Source organism: Ascidia mentula, chromosome 2, assembly GCF_947561715.1.
Source record: "Ascidia mentula chromosome 2, kaAscMent1.1, whole genome shotgun sequence".
Classification (NCBI taxonomy): domain Eukaryota; kingdom Metazoa; phylum Chordata; class Ascidiacea; order Phlebobranchia; family Ascidiidae; genus Ascidia; species Ascidia mentula.
Window position 1 is genome coordinate 19,302,408 of NC_138567.1, and position 15,045 is coordinate 19,317,452.

At 38.8% G+C, this 15,045-nt stretch overlaps 5 protein-coding genes and 1 long non-coding RNA gene across 6 annotated transcripts; 3 read left to right on the top strand and 3 right to left on the bottom strand.

The window, feature by feature from the left end:
• Nucleotides 1–836: 836 nt before the first annotated feature.
• LOC145890341 (zinc finger BED domain-containing protein 5-like) lies at nt 837–1,508 on the top strand. Its single transcript, XM_082981330.1, has one exon. The coding sequence runs from the start codon at nt 837–839 to the stop codon at nt 1,506–1,508; it is 672 nt and encodes a 223-aa protein (XP_082837456.1).
• A 318-nt stretch (nt 1,509–1,826) lies between these two features.
• On the top strand, nt 1,827–2,318 carry LOC145890342 (protein FAM200B-like). Its single transcript, XM_082981332.1, has one exon. The coding sequence runs from the start codon at nt 1,827–1,829 to the stop codon at nt 2,316–2,318; it is 492 nt and encodes a 163-aa protein (XP_082837458.1).
• A 3,335-nt stretch (nt 2,319–5,653) lies between these two features.
• On the top strand, nt 5,654–6,306 carry LOC145888457 (uncharacterized). Its single transcript, XR_014399437.1, has 3 exons — nt 5,654–5,772; nt 6,024–6,095; nt 6,177–6,306. It is a non-coding gene; the product is annotated as an uncharacterized LOC145888457 (long non-coding RNA).
• LOC145888456 (lysophosphatidylcholine acyltransferase 2-like) lies at nt 5,760–7,844 on the bottom strand. Its single transcript, XM_082979205.1, has 2 exons — nt 7,715–7,844; nt 5,760–7,399 (listed from the first exon to the last, which is right to left on the bottom strand). Exon 2 carries the CDS (start codon nt 7,354–7,356, stop codon nt 5,869–5,871), a length of 1,488 nt encoding a protein of 495 aa, XP_082835331.1. The 5' UTR covers nt 7,357–7,399; nt 7,715–7,844; the 3' UTR covers nt 5,760–5,868.
• Nucleotides 7,777–10,021, bottom strand: LOC145888455 (lysophosphatidylcholine acyltransferase 2-like). The gene has a single exon (XM_082979203.1). The coding sequence runs from the start codon at nt 9,985–9,987 to the stop codon at nt 8,413–8,415; it is 1,575 nt and encodes a 524-aa protein (XP_082835329.1). The 5' UTR covers nt 9,988–10,021; the 3' UTR covers nt 7,777–8,412.
• A 1,735-nt stretch (nt 10,022–11,756) lies between these two features.
• Nucleotides 11,757–13,715, bottom strand: LOC145889813 (uncharacterized). The gene is made up of 4 exons (XM_082980848.1): nt 12,979–13,715; nt 12,548–12,725; nt 12,088–12,212; nt 11,757–12,030 (listed from the first exon to the last, which is right to left on the bottom strand). The coding sequence occupies exons 1-4, from the start codon at nt 13,563–13,565 to the stop codon at nt 11,955–11,957; spliced, it is 966 nt and encodes a 321-aa protein (XP_082836974.1). The 5' UTR covers nt 13,566–13,715; the 3' UTR covers nt 11,757–11,954.
• Between the last annotated feature and the right edge of the window lie 1,330 nt (nt 13,716–15,045).

Consider the following 15,045-nt stretch of genomic DNA (forward strand, 5'->3'; position numbering starts at 1 on the left):
TCAATAATAGATCTGATGCTTATCTTACTCTGGATGACCATAAAGAAGGAATATGGATTATTGGATATAAGTTGTTTTGTTTAAACACATTGTACTGTTTGACAATGCAACATTGTTACAAAACAACATACCTGAAACTGCGGAAATTTAATAATATCTTGAACAAATATAATTGCTTTGAAGGATTAGGGTGATCTTGCAACTTAACATAATCTGTTAGTATACTGTTTGTTATGATCATTTCCCTGGTGACATTCTAGAGTCAAACTTCTTGAAATAATATACGGAATTTGAGAACATTTGTCCCAAAATATTCGACTTTTAGATGTATCTGGAAAAAGCAATTTCTTGCAATCACTAATTACATAATGGTTTTTGATACTTTCATCAACATACCATATTCTTTCCTTTTTTTATAATAAACTTGGTTATTGTTGAAACCTCAAACTTTTCTATAAGTCTGTAAGCTTCATTCACTAAAGAAACCCACTGCGAGATTTCAGTATTAAAAATTATAGTGCAAATAAAAATTCTAACTACCTATACCTTCACATGGGGGGCGCCAAAATTTTTAGAACACGTTTGAAGCGAGCAACCAGCGATCTATTTATATTAAGTATTTCTGTATACAGAAACCTTTAAATTGTAGCAAACATTATGCATTTGCAACAGTTCGACTCTTAATGTCAAATTTTCTGTGACGCAATAATGCCGTTATACTGTGACGCATAAATGGCCATTATATCGACGACAGTAGTTTTGGCTAACTGGCTTTTTGCCTAGTTGTTTCTTGTTTATCATCTACGGTCGACGCTGATTATTTAACAGTTAAAAACATGAATGTTAAAAAAAGGAAGTACAGTGCAGAGTATTTGCAGTTTGGGTTTGCTGATGCTACGTCTAAAGGTCTAGTTGTACCACAATGTGTAATATGCTTCGAAAAACTTAGCAACGACGCTCTGAGGCCAAGTCGCTTGCAACGCCATCTTCATACAAAACATCCCAGCTTGAAACAAAAACCGTTGGTATATTTTCAAACCAAAAAAGATTCTTTTAAGAAAATGAAAATTGTGGGAGAGGAAAGCTATTGTCAAACGTCATCTGCTGAGGTAGTAGAAGCCTCTTTTGAAATAGCGTACATGATTGCCAAGGCAAAGAAACCCCACAATATTGGCGAAGCTTTGATCAAACCATGCCTGCTAAAAGCAGCCAGTCTTGTGCTGGGAGAGACAAGCAGCAAGAAGCTGGAAAAGATTTCACTATCAGATTCGACTATTAAAACACGCATCGATGATATCGCCAAAGATATCGAATTCAAGCATCGCCTTTCTTCGCTATCCAATGTGATGAGACCACTGATGTTGCTCAGTTGTCCCAACTACTGGTGTATGTCCGCTTCATCGGAACCACTGAGGAGGAAATGTTGTTTTGCAAACCCCTTGAAACAACTACCAAAGCAGAAGATGTGTTCGAAGCTGTTGCTTGTTACTTTGACAACAACTCTTTGAGATGGGAAAACCTTGTAGGTGTTTGCACTGATGGTGCCCCTGCAATGCTTGGTTGTCGAAGTGGATTTATTACAAGGGTGAAGGAAAAAAGTCCAAACGCAGTCGGCACTCACTGCGTAATCCACCGGGAAGCTCTGGCATCCAAGACTTTACCATCTGCATTAAACCATAAGCTGACAATTGTCATAAAAATTGTCAACTACGTCAAGGCAAGTGCTGTCAACACGAGGTTGTTTGCCAAGTTGTGCAAGGAAATGGATTCGGATCACAAGACTCTGTTGTTTCATACGGCTGTTCGTTGGTTGTCAATTGGGAAATATGTTGGCTCGTGTTTATGAGATGAGAAAAGAAGTGGAGTTATTTCTCGAAGATCACGGGAAACATGATCTATTGCACTCTTTCACCTCAGACGGCTTTCAACTGTCATTGGCATACCTCGTTGACATTTTTGAAGCCCTCAATACACCGAATCGTAACTTGCAAGGAAAGAATAGCAACCGCATTATTCACACCGATATCATACGTGGTTTTATAGCGAAACTGGGACTGTGGCTTCGTCGAGTTCAACGTTGGAACGCGGCTTCATTTACAAACCTAGATGCAGCCCTCGATAAAAACGATGCTGACCTGAAGGGCGAGCTTAAGAACGAAATGGAAGCGCATCTTCACCTTTTAATTGTTGAATTTGAACGGTATTTCCCAGAACTCGCCAGCACTGAATTGCCAGATTGGAAGGTGACTAGAAATCCTTTTCGTCTCAATGAAGACCTTCTTTCGGATGATTTGCAGGAAGAATTCTTGGAATTGTAGTTTAACAAAAGACGACTTCGAAGCCATGCCTCTCACCGATTTCTGGGTGAAATACGTGCGGTTGTACAGGAAAGTTGGCAGCGTGGCATTGCGCACTCTACTTCCATTTTCTACAACTCATTTGTGTGAAAGTGGGTTTTCTGCACTTGTAAGTGTAAAGACAAAAGCACGCAACAAACTCGACTGTGCAGCCGATCCGCGATGTGCATTGTCGTCCACAAAGCCACGCATTAAACACCTGGTTTCAAAAAAGCAATCCCATCCCTCCCATTGACGAGTGTTAATAAAAATTAATAGCTCAAGAGTTGATTTTGAATTGTGTATTTTTCGAGTTGTGGGGGGGTCGCAGGATTTGACAAATAGTGTTAGGGGGGCGCGAGCAAAAAAGTTTAAGAACCGCTGGTTTAAACAGTCCAACTCATTTGTACTCGTAATCTAAAAACATAATGTACATCTGTAGTGGTGCCTACTTGAAAGTAGCAAACCATTTCAGTTTTTCTATCTCAAATTTGACTTAAACAAGCTGTGTAAAAAAACCTTCTTCCTGCAACAAATCTGCATCTTTGAAAGAAAGGCGATTTCTAATCTCTTTGCTTGCCTTTGCAACTAGGAACTCTGCACCCTAGTATTATAAACACAAAAGTAGAGACGTGTATGTACGTACTATAAGTATCGTTAAATAAACAGACAAGTGAAATTTATGTGTAGATATTAAGTTTATCAAATATTGCATATAATTTATACCATATTTTTGTACTCCTGTAAATGCAGTACATGTGAAATTGTCACTAAATACTGGCGTTGGCAAACTGAAGTTTTGTCAAAATGCCAAGATGTTTTCCAGCACTCCTCCTGAACAACTACATATGGAATGCCTGTAGTATCATTCCAATGTACATGCCATTTATGTGCATCTGCCTTTACTCTTGAGCATGACATTACATAGAAAATAACACAACATTGTAAATTAATTCCGCAAGAAGAGGTCTTACTAAAATGAATAATTAATATTGCCACAAACCAAAAATTTTGACTTGAGGATTTTACAAAGTGTTGCATGGAGTTCCATGACTCCTGCCTTGTCTGAAACCACTTAAGCCAGAACAAAAAAAATGGTTTCAGAACAAAAATATTTTGAGTATAAAGAGACTGGCCCATATTTATTCAACAAACTTATGTCATAAGTTTTTGTCGAAACGTCTTATTTTAACATGACAATGTTAATAACAATATGGGCCAGTCTATTTATACTCAGAATTATGAGAAAACCCGTGAGTTGTGTTCATATATATTTAGTATGTCATTAAAACGTTAAAATGCGAATTACAACATGGTTTTCGGCGCGTTTAAAGTTTGTATGAGCGATCGTCGCTGAAATTGTTTGTTTATTGTACCTCTGAGAGATTGTCCATGCGACTCCGTTGCTCCTTTGGTTGTATTTCAGGCCGTGAGTGCCTCCAAATGGGGTTCCAGTTATCTTGTTGCTTCTCAAGACGTGAGTTTTTCCAAAGGGGCACCACTGTAAGGTTTGGACCTCACCTTACCCCGAATAAACAGTTTATTATCAGGCTGTGGGAATGAATCCCAAGCCGGCGAATAGCTTGTAGAGTCTCAGTAATAATAGCAGTGTAACAGCAATACGATAGAACAAGTAGAATCGAATGCAATCAAATAGAATGAATTTACCGGTCTAAACTGGGCTTTTTAAAGCTCTCCATACTGAGAGCTGATTGGTCAATAATGTCACGTGATATCTTGAGGCGCTTGAAGTAATATAACAAAGAACATAGGTGTGATGTGACCTAAGCATTGGAGAACATTTTATGTGGCAAACAGGATGTTGAATGAATCACTTTACTCGAGAACATTCGATGGATAAATGTTTTGGGTCACATTATGGGATTCTACAACACTTGCGCAAAGCTGCGCGCAAAACATTACGCAATACAAGCACTGGTTTCTGTGACGTATGTTACAGCGGCTACTAATAAACCAACGATAAACATCGATTCGGCGCGTCGCTTTTTGACTAATCCGCATAATTGTTTCAAATTTTTCATTATATGACTATTACATAAATGTAGGAACGGCTTCTGATTTAACTGCCTGTCACTTGCTTCTCCCGATACGACCGCGTAACATCGTTCTATATAAGCGTGGAAGTCCTCGACCATATATACTCGACTAAAATTGAACGAACAAGCGCCATTGAACTATCGCACATTATAAGTTTAACGTTCGTTTTACCGATGTATTTATTTTCGTTGCTTTTATAGAGTTTCAAAAATTGTGAAATAGATGCGATATTATGGCGGTTTGTCACATACGTTGCGACAGCGAATGGCGCTTCCCCTTTGTTGGGGTTTCTAACAACTATTTCGTAAACGTTGTAAGAACGCATCGTTACCTCGGTTTTTAATCACGCTGCCGGTTGCGTCTATGTACAGCAGTGGTTCTCAAACTGTGGTACGCATACCGCTAGTGGTACGCGAGAGCTTTTCAAGTGGTACGCGATTTAGTTTACTCTATACAATTTGCCGCACTTTGCAGAAGCCAAAACCGCTGCAAATACATGATGTCGGTTTCTTTATTGTGTATTTGTGACGCAATAGTATCAACGTCAAATTGTTGCACTGTTGAAGTAATTCTGACATCGTGTATTCAACTGTGCAACAATTTCACGTTGATACAATTGCGTCACAAATGCACAATAAAGAAAACCAAGCAACTGGTGATATTGGCTAAATTGTTATTCATTGGTGTTATGTCATAACAGATATACGCAGTGCATTAAAAAACAAATGAGCGGTACGTGATTGGAAAAAGTTTGAGAAACACTGATGTACATTATATCACGTTTAGTGCGTTCGTGGAAAATTTCTAACGTCTCTTGCGACCACCGCATGATACTGGGAGTCGAGGTGACATACTGCAACGTTCCGCCCAACTTTTCTTTCATCGCAACGCCGTTTACCTTTTGTTCATTCTGCATAATCGCAAGCGCTTCTAATTCCTGTTTGGACGGGACGCGCCTACCTTGATCGGCATCTACCCACTGGCAACAGCCTATTCACTAATTGTAATTGTTACGTCACTGTGTTCCATTGTACCTTTAAAGATGGCGGCTAGAACTGCTCCTGTCGCTTCACTAATTCTTTCCGAAAAAATTCTTTCTTAATTTTTACCTCAAGAAAATTCGTAGAAATCAACTTGTCAACTGCACCAAACACTCGATGGACCCAAATAACACAAGTTTTGTGTTTTTCAAAACAATTGTTTGCAACTTTAATAGGCAGAGTTTGGTAACCAGTATAATTATGCATAGAATATAAAATAAAATGTGAAGAAAGTTGCCAAAATATTAAGTGCAATTACATTTCACAGGAAAATTAAACACTGATGAAGAAGCATTTGGAGGAAAGGATCAACAAATATCGCGAATATACATAAAGTGGTAAAGCAAGATTATATCAAGTTTGGGTTCAAACATGTTTAAATCAAATGAGATATATATATGAAGGTGATCAGGTGATTGGGTGTGGAATTATGTTTAATTGCTGTTGGTTTGTAAGTTTCTTCGATGGGTAACATTATTGTTAATAGTATTCGCACAGTCCTTGGGGGAGGTTTCTGTTTGAAGTTGATAACACAAGCAAAGTATTGCAAACTCTGGTCGACAAATAAAAAAATCTTTAACACTTATAGGTGGTTTAGACAATTTCCGATGCATCTCGATCTGTTTCACAAGCAAACTCATGTTATTTTGTTCAATATCAGGTAAATTTTGTGCACACTGGAAATTATCTGACAGAAAGTTGTGATAAACGTTACATGTAAATTGTAGTGTGTTTTTTGCAGTGGCAGTGGCATGCACAAGTGATTGTCCACATACGTACTGGTTGAAGTTAATGGAGCCGCTACCTGAAGTGTCGTACATCTCAAACAGTTGCTGCATGGCATCGCACACAGAAAGACAAAGGAACATGGATAAATCCTCGACTGATATCAAACCATCATTCCTGTGCTTGGACATTGCCACAAATCTATTTAACCAGAGGTTGATCTGGTCTACAGTCACATCATACTTTTTTGTGATAGCATCAATTTCCAAACAAATATGTTGTTTTGGAAATCCCATATTTCCGGCCCGCTTCATCAGCATCCTGTCCTTGTACGAATGTTCAGTTGTTACAACTCCAATCTTTTCAGCCATGAAATTGCGGACATTCCTGGCAAAGATCTTCGGGTCAGATGTTTCTTCGTGGTTGGGGTAATACACAGGAAGGTATTCAATTTCAACTTCTACCCAAAACTGACAAAAAGTCAACCACAAAACTTCGAGCTCGCTGGGACCAGATTCAGTGAAAATAAAAGTGTTCCATGAATTCAAGTACTTTATTGTCATGGGTTGGACAGGAGAACCACACAAAAAACCACCAGGTTTGAACGAGATTAGAAATTCTGTGTTCGTTCTTGTACCTTCTGGGAAAATGATAAGTTGAGGCCAGAACTTAGCCTGCTTAACTCTTTTTTCCATTCTGTCCACAGCTGTTTGTCTGGATTGCGCATTCCCTCTGACCACTAGCACAGGTTGCACAGCTTTCACCAAGGTACCGAACATTGGTATTTTGAAATTTTCTATCTTGGACAAAGCAGCAGGAAGAGGAGAAGTTACGAACCACAGTGAGATGTCGAAGAGGGTTGAATGGGGAGCTGCTACTATTATTGGTGCATCTTCTGATGATGCACGCTCACCTTTAATTATAAAGGAGAACCCAGCTATTTTAAATGCCAAAAGTCCAAACCATCGCAGTGAACTGAGCAAAGCAACACGACGAGGTGAAAGGGGTGAATTAAGTTCATCTGGCAACCCCAAGGTGAACAAGAATGAAAATATCCAGGTTATTACAAACAGAACAAGCAAGCTCAACGCACGTAAGGGGGCAAAGGTCAGAGACATCAAACATATTTGTACTTTTCTAACCCAGGAAAATTTAATTTTGTGAACGAATGGATTGCGAACCACCGGTGGGTCCATATTTGACCATCACACACCACTTGGTGGGGATGCAGAGCTCAACCTGCATAGAAAACTTAATATTAGAATTTGCACTAAATATTTGTATACTTTGCGTCTGTTTCAAGCTGCTGTCAAGTTGTGTTTACCATCAGTCAGTTATTTGGCCACCAGACACACACGAACAGCAGCCAACTATAAATGATGTAATAACCTATTTCCTGTCATCACGTCAACTTGATGAGCTGTTTGTGATGTCATAATACAAGCAACACCTATGCTTGGGATTACATTGCACACGAACATTTAGTATCAATACCGATGCAGTGAGTCTCCTGCAGAACAACAGCACACACAGTTTAACAAATTTCACACTTACCGTACAACTAGTTGACACAATCCATTCTTTCCATTCACAACAAATAAAAGTCCCTAGCCCAACTATGCATGAAATAATAAAGATTATAAGTTTGAAAACACAGTGATTTTATAACACATTTAATCTCAATCAGTCCAAAGGTCTCGCACTACCCTTACACAATACAAGACTGGCAACATAAGCAATCAACATTGTTTGCAAACAAGACCTTTGAACATTACAATGCCCACACACGACCCTGGAGAACAACAATGTTTTAAATGCACGTCTTACGGTCAACAGTCCCTATCAATTGTCAAAACACGTAATGGCAAACTTGCCAATCTGCAAACAGTCCACTTGCATCAACCTTGGCTACAAAAGCTTGTTGTGTAAATATTCATATTCCTGTGCATTAGAAATGTTCAAAATAACATTGAATAATGGCTTTGTGCAAAATACCTTTGCAATAAAAACATGTACAAAGATTATACTGCAGACATCGAACAAGCTTGGCATGTGTGAAAGATAATGTGCAATAAGTGTTGAAACCAGTCTTAAGCTTAATAATAATTGGAAGTAAGATTACAGGACAAAACGCACTCATGCAATATTTATCAAACAACCCGATAACACTAAAAAAGCAATAAATATATTGGATAAATAAACAAAAACCACACAAACAAATCCTCAGAATAAATAGTGTTTTGTGCCTAGGACTAAATATTCCCAACTTTGTTAGAGGAAACTTTTCTATGGGTGACATCAGGTAAAGGTTTTGAAGTATGTTGGGTTTCAATCGATGCACTTGAATCAACAATCTCCGCTACATTATCTTGTTGCATGTCCTGGTACCACACAAACAATTTAGCATATTCTGGTCTCCTCTTTACAAAACCAAAGAACTCATTGTAAGCAATCTTGTCTTCATTTTCTCTTTTCATTTCGGAAAAAATTTTGTTGCAATCAAATTCGTCTCCAAATGTTGCGTTCAGGACATGATGGAATTCTTCTTTTGAAATGAGACCGTCACCATCTTTATCAAAAACTTTAAATGCAAGTTCCACTGTATCCTCTGTAACGGCTGGGCGCGACACTAGCGACAATCCAATCACATATTCTCTGAAGTCAATTCGGCCACTATTATTTCTGTCATACAAAGCAAACATTTCTTTTAATGCTGGAGTGATCGGCATTTTGAGAAAACCAGAAAAGTCCTCAATCGAGATCGCCCCATCTGATCGTTCGCTAGCTATTTTTGAAAATTCTGAAAGGCGTCCTTGAACGTCATCTATGTCCATCCCCAACTTACGACTTAACTTAGTAAACTCAATAAGACCAGTTTCCATTGGGAGGTTTAGTTCTGCTGCTTGCCTCATGAGTCTGCAGTCCTCGAACGTATGATCTGTGGAGGGGATTTCTAAAACATCGGCGAGTAATTCTCGAACATTGCTGGCAAAAAGTTTTGGGTCATTTTTCTCTTCCTCGCTTGGGAAATAAACTGGCAAGTAGGTGACCTGGGTTTTGATCTGGAACTGACAAAGTGTCAACCATAAAAGTTTGAGACTTCCTGGACCATTCATTGTCCAAATGTAGGAGTTGAAATCATTCAAAAAGCGGACGGCAATCGGCTGCACAGGCACCCCAGGTATGAAAGCCCCAGCTTTGAAACTGATCAAAGCTTTGCCATTTGTACAAGTTCCCTCTGGAAATAGAAGGAGTTGAGGCCATTGCTTGGGTGAATCTGCACGACGAATCATTTCATTGATGGTGTTTTTCCTCGAGTTTGGGTCTTTGCGTGACACCAGAATGGGCTGCAGAGTTTTCATGAGAGTTCCGATCAACGGGATGTCATGATTTTCTGTCCTTGACAACGATGAAGGTGGGGGGTTGGATACAAAATAAAGGAACACATCAAACATGGATGTGTGAGGGGCAGCAACCAATATTGGGGCATCAAATGATCGAGTTCCTTTGACTTGGATATGATGAAATCCGCAGAAAAACAACACCGTCTGTCCCCAGTAGATGATAGAGTTACAAACTGCCCAACGAAGTTTACCAAAAGGGTGCTTTGAACCAATCTTCACACCGACCGTTATTACATAACCCCATAACCATGTAAGTAGAAACATGACCCCAACCATAATCAGTCGTAATGGAGCAAATGTTACAGACATGAAAGCAACTTGAAGTTTTTGGGGAGTAGTAAGATGTATGCGATGTATAAATGGGTTTACAGAAGGCTCCATAAATGATTTTTGTCGAGGAATTTTTTCTTTTCTGAAAGGCATTGTAAGAAATTGTTCACAGACGAAATAAAATCTTAAACCTGACAAAAAAGGTAAAAAAAATGAAACTCACAGAAACTCTATGAAATAAGCAAATGTGAAATGTTTAACTTTATTAACCTTAACTTTATTAGGGTACACAATGCATAATCTTCAAAAATGTGTCATAATAATTTTAAAAAATCAAACAACTACCTTTTGCTTGAAAAACTGCCAATCAACAAAACTAATAATAGAGAAGACATCAGAAAGAAACTAAACCTTATTTGTTGTGATTTTTAGTTATTAGTGTACTAGTATGGTTGGAAAAGGTGTTGTGAATATTAACATATCTCACATCACAACCTCTAGCAAAAAAACTTTATGGTGGTTTTTACTTACATTCCTCGCCAATATCTTTGCCTAAACGTAAAATGTCCCCAAACGCGATTTAACCACCCGTTTTTTACCGAACTACTTTCTATTTGTTCGCAACCAAAATGCATTTTCAGCCAATCTTTACCTGCAGAATTGTGACGTCAGAACTATTGTTGAAGCGAATTTAGTCATAACCTTGAAGTATGGAACAATTTCACCATTATCGTTTCTCATGGAAAATATATGTTAGTGCGATAAAATAAAAAAAAAATGTTTTGAGGAAAGTGTTTTCCTGGTGGCAATAAAATATACGATTGAAATATATAATGAGGTCGATCCTTAATTTTTACCTCAACAACATATACATAAAAAATAATGTAAAACGTTATTCAGTCATGCTGAAAGTTTATGAGAAATTATAAAATACAAAAATGTGGAAATGCAAGGGACAAATGGGTCGTCACGCATGAGTAACACTTCACACGAAATGGAAAATGCATTGGGTTCAATGCAATTTGGGCGCTTTTTGCGGGCCAAAATCCTGGCTTAAAACTTGGCTTAAAGTTGGCCTTTTTATGTCCCCATGTACAACGAAATTATGAGTACTGCAGCGTCATTCGTTTCGAAGGATTTGTCAACACAAAGGCAACCGCTGATTAGTGCAATGTGTTCAGTGTGTAATACGTCACAGAAACCAGTGCTTGTATTGCGTAATGTTTTGTGTGCAGCATTGCACAAGTATTGCATAATCCCATAATGTGACCCAAAACATTTATCCATCGAATGTTCTCGAGTAAAGTGATTTATTCAACATCCTGTTTACCACAAAAAATGTTCTCCTATTTTATGTCGCACCACACCTTTGTTCTCGTATTATATTAACCAAACGGCACGTGACTAAACCAACCAATAAGCTTCCGATGGTCCAAGTATATATAGTCATGTGCGCCTGTTAATTGGGCTCTTTGCATTCGATTCTACTCTAATCGGAATCATCGTTTTATTTTTGATCTTCTATTCGATAACAAGACACTCGCCGGCTTGGGATTTATTCCCACAGCCCGATAATAAACTGTTTATTCGGGGTGGGGAAGGTAAAACCTTACAAATGCATAAGCAAATCCTGTTTTCCTGTCGATACATTGCTAACTCTGTAAAGTTTAGCTGTTTTAAGAGTTGAAAAAATAAACATATTGTGATGGGAAGGAACGACTGAAATATACTGAAGAAAGTAACAGGAAGTCAGGTCTTTTGGCCGAGGCATATTTGCCTTAAAATAGACAATAAAATGTAAACTGAGATTCACGGACGAACTCCGCCTGTAACAACAGATTTAAGCGCAACCAACTGCGGTCATCGTTGAATGCGTTTTGTTGCCACACAATGATTATGTTAATGGTAGATTCTAACGTCACTGTTGAGTTTGCAACAAGCAGGGCTATTCGGCAGTCAAGGAGCTTTACATGCGCATGGGATCGAGAGGTGTTAAAGTTTGTCGGTCGCGCCAAACTCATCCAACTTCGAAACACAACAAACTTTTATTTCCTCCATTTCTCAAAATATACTTGCGGACTTCAAACATCAAAAAGACGAAGGTAGGAAGGATTTCCGCGTCAGGATTTCTTCAATTTAAACCGACAGAGGAAAGGTCTTGGATTGATGGAGCATCTCCTGTCGTACATTCCTATCCTATAAAAACATGGGACAATTGAGTTTCGAGAACTTTCAACATGTGTGATGATTAACCTGTTGTAGACCGGATCAATCCTTATTTGTGAGCAATCGTCGCCTTCATCGAAGATATTTCCTCGCGCCCAACGTGTAAATTCCGCCGCCCTCCCATCTGAATATCTCCAAACTCCTCCACTGTCCTGGAATCACGTGTTGGTTACCATGGGAACTTCAGGGATCGATGGTTGGAAGAAAGTTCGTGGGAGCGACGGATGTCGAACACCAAATTAACTCTTTACCCTCGAACCACTCAAAGTCGGTCGATAATTAGATTTTAAACGATTGAACGAAGCCAGTATTGCGCCACGTAAAAGCTTTCCACTAAAAATGGCTTTAAAGCAAAAGTCTTTGAACATTAAGGTTTTTTAATTTAGAAAATGAAAGGTTTTGCAACAAACAACAGTTTTATGAGGACAGTAAAAACAATGTTTTTTTTACCAACTTTTTAATCCGTATATTTTACCAGGACACAAACCTTATGAACTCCCGTCCAAACTTCCTTCATTCGGAATCCTCTCGCCAACAGAAAGAAGACGGTTTGATTCCACGAAGCGAGGTCATCAGCAAACGCCAGGTTTCCGTCTCTCTTCCGGCAGAATTCGTAAGCTTGCCAAAAATCAAGCTCAAATCGAAGAAGGCGATAACAGAAATCTCTGTCATGATAGAAACGTGATCAATAACGTTGGTTTTCAAAGTCATATTTTGTTGAAACTCCAGACCTGGGCATTTTCGGCAAAATCGGGCGTCGCAAATTACTCTGAGGAACGCAAAAACGTCAAATCGAATATTTTAGGCCAAGTCTCGAATTTGTGTTCATTTTTTTTGGATTCTATTTCCAGATAATCTTGTGAAATCTCATACGTTATTCAAACGTTGTTAGGCATTGCTTGGTTACCAGTATCTTACCCGCTCGTGAAATCGTGGCCGTCGATGCAGGCGGAATGATTCGCCCATTTTGAAAACAAATCCAATTCTTTCTGTAAATTATTCGTTTTCTTCGTAAAAAAATTAAATAAATCCTTGCTCTCCAAACTTTTTGCCGAGTCTGATTCGTTGACTCCGAAAATTCTGCTTTCCAGAAGTTCCAGATCACCCCGCAATGAAATTGTCACCAGGTATAAGTTGATGGAAGCTGCTACCGCCGCAGTTGCCACTAGCAACGAAATCACAGCAACAATTACATGAGATGATTTTTCACCGCTCGCTGATGAGTTTTCATCAACTTCATGGTCGTGAATTTCTTCTACTGGTGATGTTTGATCATAAAAATGAACTTTCTTCTGTGATTCCTGGGTTCCATTTTTATTAGTTTTTCGTTTAATATTTCCATTTTTAAAAGATTTTTCCGCGGATATTTGTGGAAAAGCTTCGATCGTTTTCTTCATGTCTTCCCGTGTTGAAAGTTTTGCGGGAATTTCCTCTTCAAGAATAATCTCGTTCATCACTGTGTTCGTTGAAGGCGAATCAGTCAACCTGTCCACAGACATCTTCATTTGTAATTCTTCACCAGAAAAAGGTTAACCCTTACCAGAGCACTTGGAAGGCAACATCATTGCCCTTATTTCACAATTTATGTGGTCACTGATGGGTTTGTATTGAATTTAGAATCTCAAATGCAATTGTCACAAATCACAAAGCACTTTCGGCAACCCTCAAGCTTATATAACCTCGCAATGTTAGGATGGCACAGGCCCGCCGAACTTAGGTCTACGGCATAAATAATTAAACAGCAATCATTTTGTAGACGGACGAGGCTGCGAGTAATTATCGACGCCAAACCAACCATCTTTTGCCGAATTCCAACCGGTAAAAACTATTAATTTGATCCAAACCAAATTTAATAGTGAAGCTGGACAGGACTTGTTCAAACTCGCTTACTTAATATTCGCAATATTCCACCACTTTCACAACAGAAGACTGGCACAGATTGTTACGGAAATAAAATTCGTCCAAAATCTAGCGATGCCATAACAACATTAGAATGTCGCACTGTTACGTCACAACGCATTATTCGGGAACCCCTGACTTCCGCGTTAGGTTTTGGTCATCCGCAACTATCATCAGTTCCACCAACACTTAAGTCCCTTCAACTTCTACTCGACAATCTACGTCAGTACGTCGTGACAAAAGCACTTTCAAAAAACACACCTGAAGTATGTGACGTAACAATGGGTATTGTGCCTGGAAACTGAAACGGTCAACAAACAAGTACTTTGCGTATAATTCGTAGCAGCTTTGTTTGTGACGGATTAAATTAAATCTTTTTTTAATTTTAATTGACCAATTGACAATATTTTAATTGACAAATACCAATGAGAGGAAGGCGTTTCTACTTCCGAGTCACAGACAGGAATCAAAAAATTGTTTTATTCAAATATTCACACAAAAAAAATCTTCTAAACAGACGATTTATTTTCTGCTTTGTTTTAAAAGCTATCTAAGATGCGTTTAGGCGTTCTAGTTTAGCTCTATGTGCAAATCTACCGTATGTCGAGTTTCCAAACGTGAAACTAATGAATTTCACTTTCTCGCCACGGTGGAGTCACAGCGGTCCTTGGGGAATACCCGTCGATGCGTTGTACCTAGTCAGCAAATAACATGCAGAAAATATTCTGGTACTTACGTCATGTGAGGATTGCGGGGTTCAATGTCATGGACAAAGTTTTACCACGTGTTTTTCACACAGCCACGTGGAGCAATTTGAGTGGCAACAGTACAAGGCAACCATTATCTTGTCGCTGCATAACATATGTATTAAAACATATAAATAACCTAGAAAGGCACTAAAATTTATAACTACGTTACGGCCGAGGTTTAAAATCCAAAGTTTTCCGATCATGCGTACAACGCATGTCCAAGTCCTGATGGTCAACCAGTGGCATGGGAAAAAGTTAAAGACACGAATCTCATTTCCGGTTTAGGTCAATTCCTGATCGGATAATTCAGTAGCGAAAATTTGCAGAGATGTTGGCA

Coding starts and splice junctions, on each gene's coding strand:
- LOC145889813 (XM_082980848.1), bottom strand. CDS start 13,565: ATGAAGATGTCTGTGGACAGGTTGACTGATTCGCCTTCAACGAACACA. Junction 12,213..12,547: donor TTTGGACGGGAGTTCATAAG/GTTTGTGTCCTG, acceptor ACGTGATTCCAG/GACAGTGGAGGAGTTTGGAG. Junction 12,031..12,087: donor ATTGATCCGGTCTACAACAG/GTTAATCATCAC, acceptor ATGTTTTTATAG/GATAGGAATGTACGACAGGA.
- LOC145890341 (XM_082981330.1), top strand. CDS start 837: ATGAATGTTAAAAAAAGGAAGTACAGTGCAGAGTATTTGCAGTTTGGG.
- LOC145888455 (XM_082979203.1), bottom strand. CDS start 9,987: ATGCCTTTCAGAAAAGAAAAAATTCCTCGACAAAAATCATTTATGGAG.
- LOC145888456 (XM_082979205.1), bottom strand. CDS start 7,356: ATGGACCCACCGGTGGTTCGCAATCCATTCGTTCACAAAATTAAATTT.
- LOC145890342 (XM_082981332.1), top strand. CDS start 1,827: ATGTTGGCTCGTGTTTATGAGATGAGAAAAGAAGTGGAGTTATTTCTC.